This window comes from Chionomys nivalis, chromosome 16, assembly GCF_950005125.1.
Source record: "Chionomys nivalis chromosome 16, mChiNiv1.1, whole genome shotgun sequence".
NCBI classification, from domain to species: Eukaryota; Metazoa; Chordata; class Mammalia; order Rodentia; family Cricetidae; genus Chionomys; species Chionomys nivalis.
In genome coordinates, this window is record NC_080101.1 from 19,050,430 (window position 1) to 19,063,626 (window position 13,197).

Sequence of the window (13,197 nt, forward strand, 5' to 3'; positions counted from 1 at the left end):
CACCTATTCTACCCATTTACAGCAGTGGGCTCTCCATTTACAGGTGTGGAAGGTTCATTCCAGCCTTAAGTGTTCAAGGTAGAGAGTTGACTTCTGTTATTTCTTCACTGGCCTGCCAGCTAGATTGTTACTGTCCTGTCCGGCCAGACAATAGAGATAGTTGTTTAACATCTGACACTATGAACTGGGATGCACCGGGGTTGAACCTTTAATAAACTTCTACCCGCCTTTTCAAGGGCCTAGAGAGTCTTCCTGGAGAGCTGCTACATACCTAAAGGTGAGCTGTGGCGGCAATGGTCTCTTCAGACCTCCTCAAAGCAGGAAGGAAGGAGTGGACACAGAAAATGGAGGCAGGACCCACCATCAGAGTGGTCTAACCCTGCTCTCTACTGCACGGCAAACCTAAAGACAGCCAACATCTGGTGCGTGTGTGCATGTGTGCGTGTGTATACGCATGCGTGTGCTGGGTGGAGGGGCTGGTGTTGAACTTCGAACTTCTACTCCCAGCACCAGCAACTTCAACTAGTCACTCTACTTGTTTTTTAAATCAAGTACCCACTCTCCTTCAGTTAACTCATTATCATTGTCTTCATCTGTTTTCCTTCGTGTTGACAGATGTATTTTAAAGATGGGTCTATACTGGTCACAGTACACCACATAATGCCGTATCTGAGTACTTGAAAATAGCTGTGCTATGTGTAGATGTATAAGGACAGGGATTCCCTTTTCATCTGTTTTAGGGTGCACCCGACTCAGCCAGAAATTCCCCCAGGACACATTCCACCTCATACATCCAAGGTAGAGCGAGATCATGGTGGTGTAATGACCCAGCGTCACCCATTCAGACCAGCGTGGTTTCTATTTGTAACCTGGAAGTGGTCAGAGATAATTAGCATCATCCCTGTGGGCAGGTAGTGGGTGGTCTAAGCACGTGGAGGAGGAATGTTGGAGAAATGCAGAGAGGTACATTTGAGAGGCAGTTCACAGTTTCCACGAGTGCAAAGGGACCATATGGTCATTCAAACCGGATTCAGAATTTCAAATACTAAATTTGGATACCATCAAATGAAGAGGAAAAGATCTGGAACATGGATAAATGAATCAATGTTTTCTTAATCAACTGGATCTTGATTAAATGATGAATAAATGCCTGATTTTTTTCTGAGCTTTCTGGTCTGGAAAAGAAATCATTTAGGGTGTAAGCTGAGTATAAAAATTGAAGATCTGTGTAATATTTGAGTCCCTAACAATTTCTTATCTTTTGAATAAATTCACGTCCCCCTAAAAAATACCCAAACTTAAATCCTGTATTTGTAATTTACAAAGGAAGCAATTGTTCATGCAAGAAAAAAAACACAATTGTTGTTGGCCTATTGTTATGCATACAAAGAAATCAAAATGGGGAGGAAGAAAGAATAGTTCTACAGAAAAAGGTTTTCCACAGAGAGACACAAGTTAAAAAGTTCTGCATTGAGGCTTTATAGAAAGATATTTTCAAAGTTTTAAATTTCGAATTGAAATTATCTTCTTAAAATATGGAATAAAGATTTGGCTCAAATTTATAAAATTCCAATGGGAAAAGCGTGTTTTCTCAAACTTTTCACTATAGATAATATATTGAATTTTCATATTGTTTTCAAGCTTGTTAACTTTAGACTTTTTATTCTTGACATACTCCAAGATCCTGCTTTTTCAGAAACTAGGCCATATGCCACCAAATGAAGACAAGCTAATTCTGCAAGCAGCCACTGTATATGAACAATGCCTACTTTCCAAAAGGGCTAACACGAACTCCGTAATATACACAGCTACATGAATATGCATCGAAAGCAAAAGGCATTCTGCGCTATGAATATAGAACACAAATCTCTGCTTCGTGCATTTACTTCGGATCCCATAATTCTCTAATATATATTCACAGACCACATCTTAACTGTAGCAAGCCCTTCTATCTGCCAGGCAGAATGCATGAAAGGAATACTGAGATTAACGCCATCAGGGGCATTGATAAACCTCCAGATTTCTGGCTGTGTGTTTGTCTTCCAAGTGGCCATCGGAAAGCAATATTGAGCTGACATTGATATTTTAGGGGAGAAGGGTGGTGCTGGGCCTTGTGACAACTGCTCTTGTCACTGAACTATACCCCCAGCACAGAACTTACTTATTAAAGATGAAAGCTCATAGAACCTTTTGAAGGAAACTTCTCAGGAATTTCAGTAGAGCTATTGGAGACCCCAAGTCAAATGAGAAGCCAAAAATAAAATATGTTCAAGTCACCCTAACCAATAGCTCTGATTTTGGAGCTGATTTCCCAATGCTGCTCTGCTAGTACAGGGAGCTCCTGAAGGAGCACTCAGGACAAATGGCTGTGCACGGTATATCTGAGGCCCAGAGGTGGAGTGGGGTAGGTGGCACCGTGTGGCTTGCAGATACCTGGAGCATGAATCTCCTGCACTATTTGGAGGAGGGAGAGGAATTTATGAGTCACACTTAAAGCAGCCCAGGACCAGGATAAGGTAGTCTATGCCTGATCAGGGTGGAATCTTCAGAAAGTGGCAGAAAACAGACATGGTCCAAGGTATTGGACAGAGGTTATATAATTAGAAGCTTAATGCCTTTCATTGAAAGAAGAAAGAAAAGAAGGAAGAAAAAACTAAGAGTAAAAGGACAACTCTATCAAAGAAAAAACATACTTCAGCATAATTTTTAAATACACTCAATAAGTACCTCCATTAGGGAAGACTGAGAACCAAGCCAGCTAAGCTACTTAAACGGCATGGAGTTAGAACTTTATCATCTGTAAGCGAGGACGAAAACTTTAATCCTAAACATTAACCATTACATTAAATGGTTTCAAGGAACAACCCGTGTTGAGCTCTGCTCATCCGTGCAGGGATTATACAATCTCAGCGCCTTGGCTAAGTGTTAATGGTTTATTATTATTGCACTAGTAAGCCTCTTGTTGAAGATGGGGCTCATGGATTCACACGGAAATAAACTGAACCCTTTTCCTCGCACATTACAGTAATAGGACAACTTATTCTGGAGGCAGGAGTCCAGCAGACCTAAATCACGCACCAGGCTCTTAAACATCTGGTGGCAGAGATCATGTGGCACCGAGGACACCACTACCATTTTTAAAAGGGGACCCCAAGTCTAATTCCAGAGACAGGACTCCAAAGTGTGGTGCTGAGAAACCCATCACAGAAAAAGGAGGAAGTCACACTATAGAACAAAATGGTTTATAAAGTTAGTCAGGTGTCCAGATTTCACAGATAATTTTTGCTCTTGGTCTATTCTTCTCACTTGGGTGGAAGATGGAAGCGGTGAGCACACGGCAGTAAGGCAGCCCATAGCTAGGAGAATGACTTGCAGATGAATGGAGGAAGAGGCAGCAGGGATACCCAAGCGGAACACTTAAGTATTACTAAAAAGCCTCTGCCAGGCTTTCTAAAATCAATCAAAGAATGGAGCTCAGGGCAGAGTGATATTCCATACATCAAATATCTCTCTGTGTGCATCCACGTAATAGATATGCATATTTGCATATAACTATATGGCACACAAAATGTACTCGGGGAAAACAGCCTGGAAATTAATTGAACTCAAATGACATGGTTACACATAGATCATAGTTTCTAAACACAATGTTAGTAAAACAAAATTTATTTGTAAAACAGGACCTGTTATATAAAATGGCACACAATCAAGTTATACAAAAATACAAATTTTCTTTCTGATTACAGTTCTAGTTGCAAATGATGATTAGAAAGCATTCCTGGTGGTTTCCAGTAGCTGGAATTGCGAGCACATGGAACAGGGGCAGCAAGAGTCCATGGTGCAGGGACGTCCAAGTGAGCAGAACCTGATTCCCAAGTTCAAGTCCGTCATCACGTCACTTTGGAGGGACACCTCCTAAAATGGCTAGCTCCTGGAATGTCTTCTGCTGGGAGACCCATCTTCCAGGCTTCTGCCCATTCTAACTTTAGTTCTCAATGTGTCTGAATGTCCGAAATCTGGGTGGCTATGAGCCACACGGTACTCTGATTTTTTCCCCCTCTCACCTACTAGGACAGTTGTTAGGTTACATAATTAAATTCCATTTCAAATGATATAAAATACAGCGACACTATTTGGCAACACTAGATGTTAGATGTTAACTTCTGGCAAATTGTTATTTCACAAGCGCTATGCTCTCAACACTGGTTTCCCGGATCCTGCTTAGAAATGAACTCTTAACTGTGTGTGTGTGGTTTGTTGTCATTTTAATCCAGACTCTTATTGCAAATACTCTGAAGGTTCAGAAATATTCATGAGCTTTGAAAAGAAACCAAGGCATTTAGCAGAATTTAGCCTAGCTAGATTAAAGAACACCAGTACTTAAAAAAGAAAATACAATTTACCTTTTGCAGCAATTTAAAGGTCCAACCCTTTGAAAGGAAGCACATTAGCAAACAGCTGCTTAGTGAGCCCTCGGGACGTTGTGTGCAATTCCATAACACCAGTCTAATTCACTGTCTAGGTCTGATAGGCAATGCTTTCTTTCAAAAGATTCTCCTTCCATGGAATGATAAATGCTGAGGCTTTTTTTTTTTTACAGAGCCTGTATTTAGTGCAATAAGTTTAAAAAATTTGCTCTGAAATATTTACTTTACATTAACAAAAATAGCTTTTTTTAAAAAAATTGTAACAAAAAGGAGTTATCGCATAAACAGATCATGAATTATTCTTAGCAAATTACACTTTTTTTTTCTTAAAGCATTCACCATTACAATAAGCAGAACAATGGAATATTAGCCATTCATATCTGGTAAGCTTTAGGAATGGAAAAAAAAACCCAGCAAAACAGAATACCCCAGATGTACCCCCAAACATAAAGAACATTCACACTTGAGGATTAACACTAACCAGTTCTTCGGTTACATGTTGTAGAACTCTGGATACTCAACGGATGACCAAGGAGTGGAGCACCTGCCAGTGTGTTCAGATTTTATAGCGAGCATTTGAACAGATGGCCGTTTAACCCTAAGCTCCTAACCTGCCTCTGAAACAAAAGCAAAGCACTGGGATTCCCAATGCTTCATGCTCCGTGTTTCTCTCTCTTTTATGCCTTCTAGAACTACCTAAGCTGAAAATCAATACACAGAAACGTAAAGGCTAAACTTGCTGGGTGCCCCAGCTTCCTTTAAAATCAGGCCCACAGATGTGTGGTGGATGCTACTAAAACGTCAGAAAGGAAAAAGACGAAATACAAGAAAAAAGTTTGCATAATAAAGATTATCTACCTCTTTCTTTCTCTGTTTTCCTACTTTCTTCTATAGAAGCATTAGGGTAAACTACAAATACCTGAGGAGTTGGTTACTTTTGAATGTCGGCTGACAAAATGCATGAGCTATTATGAAATTTCCCAAAACGGGCCCACTCGGATGCTTCTGAAAGTAAAATGACATGGCTTGTTGGATTGGGGGACACACGCCTAGCCTGGCACGCTAGGACTTATGCATCAGTGAAATAAGATTCTGATTTTAACATACACCAGGGCAATCAACCCTGCAAGAACTTACACAAGAATTTGGTACAATAATTTTACCTAGGTCAAGTAACTAAAGTTAAAATTTCCTCTAGATATTAAAAATGTTAATCAGATATGAATCTAACATTTCCATTAAGACAATTACAATTGAAAATATTAAACGACGGAAGTTGCCTTGTAAAAGCCACCCGTATGAAAGGAGTACATGTTTGACAAAAATAAGCATAAAAAAGGTATTAAATCCCTGTTCCTTTTCTCTGATTTTGGCTGATTATGTGTGTGTGTGTATATACATATACATATATATACACACATACATATACATATATACACACACCCACACACACAAATACATAGTTATGTGTATATATTGTTTTGGAATGTCAATGGGGTCCATAACCGCCGGCTACGTTCAAGCAGAACTTGCTCCCGAAGCCTAGAAGACAAAGTCATACAGAGTATAATCTTAGAAAATTACCATTGAAAGGAGATATGAATGATGCTATTAGTATACACACATGGTCACAACAACAAGAAGGCAAAATAAGTTGAGATTCCTCTCTTGAATCTAGGATGCTGGGATACTGCAGGCCATACTTCCTTCAGGGTCACCAGAGAGACACGCATAGCCTACCCCTCCACTACCGTTGCTCACACCCCCAGAGAGCTTGGGTTTCCCCTCTGAAACCTTATCCTTGAACGGCAGCGGACAGCCAGATCTCCAAAGCATTACATTCAGCAAACTCTTCTAAGAATTGGAGAGAGACCTCAAGAATCTTAAAATGTTTTTTTAAACTAGTGGGGCTCTCTTAAACAGTTCAAAAAGAAAAGTGGCAGTTTCTTATTTAGTGAACACAATCCCCTATTAAGCGGACAACCTGACAAACTCATTTTAAAAAATATTTGTACAGGATAAAAAAAAAATCTAAATCAAAACAGCTCATACGAAGGGAGACAGGCAGCAGTGGATGTTGCTATACATATTACATTACAAAACAGACATGATGCTCTCTCATGGAGAGCTTTCGCCTGAAGAGGACCACAGCAAATGAGAACACGCGGCTCACTTTCAGTGGTGAAGGTCTCAGGTGATTCCTCATGACATAAGGGCTGGGGGACAGCAGGCGTCAACTCTGGTCATTTTTACTGGGCACGAGAAGAAATGTTTAATGCCATGCTTAAGAACGGTGACTGGCCTCTTACATTCCCCACTGCTCTGGGGGTGGGGGAGTCTTCTTTACTTACAGTGAGAGACATTCTCGGAGGTCAAAGGCTGTAGTGCCCAGCACACCAGAAGGACAATGCACACAAAAGATGTGTTTGGGGACTGAGCTTGTAGAAAAAGCTATGAACTGATGAACAACATAAAGTGAAGGTAAAACCCAAATGAAGATCTTAACACATTTCTTGGGGAGCCAGTCACAGCCCAAAACTGGAAATACTATTGAGAGAAGGCTGTGGGTTCTAACAGAATGCTAAGAAACTCGGGCAATTCTCTTAGGATTAGTGTCTATAAATTAGGGTTTCTGGTAGGGAAGGGATATTATATTCCGGTCTACCACAATTTACCTTCTACTTACTAAGAGTCATGTTGGAAATACATTCCAAGGCCATGGCCAAATTGGCTGGTCTTCAACTTCAAATATTTCTACCTTTCTTAAAATGTTTATTAATGCCGGGTGGTGGCGCACGCCTTTAATCCCTGCACTTGGGAGGCAGAGGCAGGCGGATCTCTGTGAGTTCGAGACCAGCCTGGTCTACAAGAGCTAGTTCCAGGACAGGCTCCAAAGCTACAGAGAAACCCTGTCTTGAAAAACAAAAAACAAAACAAAAAAAATGTTTATTAATGAATATTGACTTAATGGAAGCTTCAACTTCCACAAAGGAGGGAGAGGCAGGCTAGGATCTTTACAGGTTTTTTATGTACGTATGTATGTATATGTATATATACACACACATACACACACGCCCCTTTAAAGTTTTAGGCTTAGATTCTTAATTTCCTAAACAATGAGGACATCCAGGCAGTAGAAGTGACATTCAACTACCGGGTTGGCAGCATGGTTCTAGTTAGACCAGTATAGATTTGAGACGTGCTATTACACTCCAGGAGAATATCTACAAGAGAAACAACTCGGGGGTACTAGGCTGATCGTCACTCTACCTAAGTATTAGTCATCTCTCTGTCTAAATCTATTATCATCTGGGAGGGAGAAACGGATTACTTTTACAGCCAAGGTGTGACAAGAGCAGGCTGTCTTACCAAGATGGAATGTGGCTATCGATGGAAATCTCCTTGTTTGCAGGCGAAAGGAACTCAAAACCAAACCAAATAAACAGACAGACAGAAATAACAGCAGCAAAGAAAGTACATTCTGAGCAACAGAAGAAAAAGTCCGCAAAGAGGCAAAGACGGCAATGTAAACAGAACGTATCGATTTTTAAAAAAAGGAGGAACATGAACTTTAGCGAGCTGAAAGGAACTTCCGTGGCCACCTTCTACAATGATGAAAGTGAACCGCTGCTCCGAGCATACCCCTCAATGCCCAGTGGGAAGACAACTCTACACTGACAGCCAGAAAACAAAGGACCAGTTCTGACTGGAGCAAGCCATCACCCCTGGCCCTGAGCCTGGCAGAGGTGCTGTTCCTTTCAGCTCACTTTGACAGATGGTAGTCTCAGCTGGGACACGAGTTCTGCCATCCACGTGATGGGTAAGCAGACAAACAGAAAGAGCAGCATGTCCTGCGTGATACAGATGACAAACGCGTCTCCAGAGGACGTGCAGTCAGTGAGGACAGAGAGAGACAAGTAGTGAAAGTGGAACTCGTGGAGAGCGGCCACCTCCTCAGCGCCACCTACCATGGGCTTTAGCTCTCTGGCATCCGCGACGCCTCCCTTACCAGCTTCTTTCATTGCCTTCCTACTGTTTTCCACAAATTCCTGCAAGATATGGACCACATGGCATTACTGGGGGATCTTTTCAGATTTCAGTCAGCAGGTGAATTTTAATGATGCAAGCTTACTGTGGTAAACAATACTTGAGTGAACAGGTAAATTACTGAATTTGTCAGGATGGATTGCAATTCACAGATGTAAAATCTCCTCTGTATTCCCATCCTGACATTCTCACTATGGCTCCAAGAGATAACGTTGGTTCTAACCAACAGTTTTAAGAGTGTGCTTTTCCCCACACTGAGAATATCTCTTTAGTTTTGTTTTCCATATGAAGATAAAATGAACCAAAAATAGCTTGCTTCAAAAGCTTCTGGTTTGTAATTATATATATGACAGGGTTTCACTATGCAGCCCTGACAGTCTGCCACTCGCTCTATGGCCCAGGCTGGCTTTAAACTCACAGCAATTCTCCTGCACTGCCTGGGATTACAGATGTGCACCACCACATCCCACTCATCAGCCTCTGCTTATAACAAAGACCTAGAAAGTAGTTCTAGTAAGCATGAAATACCTTTAAAAGACAGCACCCTACATCCCGGAAACCAAAACCAAACCACAGGTCAGCTACTTTCAAAGTCTCTCTCTAGCCTTAGCATTCCGTTCTTATCACCGTATCCTGCCTTTGCCAGCTCTAGCTAGTGCTCTGTGAAGCAAAGCCATGGAGGCATCAAGCATAACTCGTGGTCCAAAGAGGTTAGAGTAGGCGCACCCCCAGGGGCTGCGCTGCCCTATCAAAGCCTGGAGCGTACTTCTCCCCAGTACCTTCAGCATTCCTACAGAAGAAAACCAAGGGGGAAAACTACTTTTGTCAGAGCATGGCGGTTCCCGCCTCCAAGCCCAACACCGGGAGATGGAGGCGGGGAAAGCACACGTACAAGGTGAGCATGGACTACATAGAGTTTATCTAAAAATAAAATTGATTAACAGCAATGTCCCTTGAACTGCTCTAGTCACAGAAGACTGAAATGCAGGTGCAACTCCACAGAAAACCACCAGACAGAATTCACTGAGGACTTAGGAAAGCATCCAACGTTTAGTTCACGATGCTCTCAGTCAGGGACTATCAGTATCAAACAGCTCAGTTCAATTACCGTCAATTTTTCACTACTGAACTAAAAAAAAAAAAAAAAAAAAAGTATCCCTTTTATTCACACATTTACTTCAGATTCAACTGGATACCCCACACTGTGAAAAAAATGGCTCATTGTTTCAATGCACCATATTTAGTCTTAAGTATCTTTAAGATACTTTGATGCCAATAAAACTGAATTTACAGCGATTTTAAAATATTTTAATTTTTTAAAAATATTTTATGCACATGTACATATGTGTACCATGTGTGTGCAGGGCCCAAGGAAGCCAGAAGAGGGTGTGGGACCCCCTAGAGCTGAAGCAACAGAAAGTTCTGCAGGAGCCATGGGAGTGCTGGGAGTTGACACCTGGTCCTCTGCCTGAGGGCGCATGCTCATAACCACTCTCCAGTACCTTGGAGCCTTTTAATATGGCTTTCAAATTGTTTCCAAATTCAACTGACTTTCTAATACAGACAAACTTCAGAGGCTGCATAGATAAATCTGGATACAGTATGCTTATGAAGAGTCAGTACAAAACACTTTTGACATTGTATTCCCTGTATTCATTAGGAATGCCTTTAACCTGGCCCGTGGGTTTAACCAGGGTCCATGATAATAGCCTTGGATAAGTGGTTGCTGGAGAAAGGCAATCAGGATAGGAAAACAAGGGCTTTGTCTTTAAGAACTACTTCAGGAAGGATACTGGGATCAGTGGCTAGAAGACATGTTTTAAAAGTCCATTCAAATCTGTGTAGTGCAGAGAAGGGCAGACAGGATGGAAGAGTTTTCAGAACTATTGAGACTATTCTTCAGTAGGTAGATCTGAAACGGTCTCTTCTGTACCGGGAAGACCTACCTCAATTTTTCCAAGACAAACTTGACTTGTGATTAAGTCCTACAGTGTTAGAACCGGATTGTCTGTGTTTTGAAAACACTGTTCCCACTTTGATCCCTCAAGTCGTGGAGAACGTTTCAAGCACTTACCATCAGCACTTTATCCATATAGAATTCCCGGCCAGGGCTCCCGTCATTATATTTTGTATCAATGGCAAAACACAAGAACAATACATCCACTACCATTTCGTAAATGGACAGGAAGCAATGGGCGACTAGGAAAGCAAAGAGGCAGACGATGATCAGAGGCAGCACCCATACTGTGTAGTCTTGCTGGTAGTTGAGCAGCATAATGCCAGCCAAGCCCGTGCTGCAGACTATCAGCACCTGGAGCAGAGAGAGCAGAGACCACACTTAATACCCCGCGGCTGCCAGTTGTGCGTCTTCATCGCTGCAGACTTAGAAAGAACTCTTCGTCAGTGACGGGTGCACACGGCTGTCCCACCTCAAATTAAAATGTACCTGCTACCTATAACTACACAGAAAGTCACTCACAGGCATCACAGAAATTTAAGAACACACAGTAGATGATTTATGCTTACATTAAAGGTAACTCAGTTTTCCAACTGTCGTATGGTTCATGAAAAACCTCACCCACTCAGAATCTAGTAATAGATTTTAAGATAAATGCATGAATATTTTTAAAAAGTTGGGTTACGTGTATAAAATTGCTGATGCTGGAATTGATATATGTTTTTTTTAAAAAAGTATTCCTACATATATAAATCATATTATATACAAAAATAATAAAAAACTTTTCATTGCAATCTGGAGCAATATTATAAATATTTGGTAAATACTTCCTTAATTGTATAATTTCATCTTCTGAGTGATTCAGAACTTATTTTATCATTTTCCTGCTGTTAGAGATTTATAGTGTTTTCAGATATAATGATACTGCAACAATCAACTCTATTCTTCAAAGTTGTCCTCTGTTTCGTATTTTATTTCATGTGGAATATATGGTAAGTATAATATAATTTTCCATGAAGCTTAGGTTTGGACTACGTGTGAAGCAAAAATTGCCCGGTGTATCCACATCCATGCTAAAACTAGAAGAAAAATCAGCTTGGTCATTGTGAAGAACCATCGAAAGCTTCCTGGTCACATGTATTTCAGGGTTATTTTTAAGGCATTTTATTTCAGCTTACCAATAATGTTACAAACACTTGATGCTAAACATTATCAACCCCATTTTTCAGACTGGGGGATACCGTCGGAAGTATCAGCCAACCTATCCAAGGCCACAGAGTAAGGAAAAAGCTTATTTTACTGTTTTAAAAGTAACTTTCAATGTTATAATGTTATTATTAAAGATTTTATTTTTATTTTATGGGTATGCATGTTTGTAAACATGTATTTACGTGCACCACATATGTGCCTGTGCTCACAGAGACCAGAAGAGAGTCTCCCTGGAACTGGAGTTAATAGATGCTTGTGAAACACCGGTGGATTCTGGGAACTGGACCAGCACCTTGTGCAAGAGCAGTAAATGCTCTTACTCCAAAGCTATCTCCAGCCACCACTTATTTTACTATCAAAATTTTAATTCAGTGAACTCCAATCAATTCTACTTCTGGGTTCTAGGACTGAATTAAGCCACCAATAACTAACATGAAAGAATTTACACAAGAAATTTCATTGTGATATAACTTAACTAGTTTAACTTTTTTTTTTTAAAAAAAAAAGGCTCACCAGAGAAATGGTCAAGAAATGACACAAATGTATAACCACATTTAGAAAATTTTTATTAAACTTGAAATGCTTATAGTCTCAAGTGGAAAGAAGGAGAGCGATTTCTCCTTTCCCCACCACATAGGCTGGTTAGCACACAGACAGCGCCCAGGATGTCGAGCACATCACAGACAAACAGTCTGCATCTGTGGAGCAAATAAAGGATATGAAAAATCCAAAGGAAACCTTTCAGGTGGATTACTAGCATGTTAGAAGCAAAACTCACAAAGCCAATTAAAAACTACTGCATTTTGCTGTCTGCAAATTCTTCCTTATAGAAGGGATGCGTGCTGAATGGACAGAGAATGGTCTTTAGGGAATCTAATGGGGAGGAGCACGGGGTGCCTTAGTTCTTCTAATGGACATTTTAGTTGACTTATTGGTCTTCTGTTCAAGGGTGCTAGAGATCATGCCTAGAGCCTTGTGCATGCATGCTCAGTACACGCTTGTCACCAAGCTTCAGCTCTCATCCGTGACACACACTTTTTAAACACTATTGTGACAGCCCACTAGGTTTGCTCAACCTCTTCACTGACTGCATTATATACATTTCTTCATCATATTCGAAACCACAAAAAGATCATGGTTTATTAGGCTGGCTCTTAAATCTAGCCATTTCTCTAGTACTTGGCATTACACTGCTTACAAAGGGTTCCTATTATAAATAAAGATACATTTATTTTGTATTTATAACTGCTTTCAGGGGTCTTTGTAATAATGATTGTTTACGGTCAGATCAGACAAGTCAGAAGAATATCAACTCCAGTCTTGCCAAATTCAAGTGCTCAAAATGTAGCCAGCTAATGACCTCTCTACACTTTGGTTCTGCCTGCTACAAAATATAAAGATAGCAGTAACAGGTCACCTTCCATGGGATGATCAGGAACCTCCAGGTAGTATAAGTCCTCCTCCTCCATCTGCCATTCCCCTTGTGCTCCACCCCACCGCCCGTGTGTGTCTGTTCATTCTATTTCAACTATATGGATAAGTTATAAATTCGTAAAT

General features: G+C 40.7%; 1 protein-coding gene across 3 annotated transcripts in view; it reads right to left on the bottom strand.

The window, feature by feature from the left end:
• Window positions 1-13,197, bottom strand: part of Slc44a1 (solute carrier family 44 member 1) — a 148,535-nt gene that overhangs the window by 25,475 nt on the left and 109,863 nt on the right. The window contains exons 14-16 of one of the 3 annotated variants that reach the window (XM_057790340.1): window positions 10,549-10,785; window positions 8,396-8,476; window positions 3,646-5,969 (exon numbers count right to left, since the gene is read on the bottom strand). In XM_057790340.1, the coding sequence (XP_057646323.1) occupies window positions 5,946-5,969; window positions 8,396-8,476; window positions 10,549-10,785 (342 nt within the window). In that variant the 3' untranslated portion in view covers window positions 3,646-5,945. Of the gene's footprint in view, window positions 1-3,645; window positions 5,970-8,170; window positions 8,477-10,548; window positions 10,786-13,197 lie in introns of those variants that run through there. The other 2 variants (XM_057790341.1, XM_057790339.1) reach the window with 2 other exon arrangements.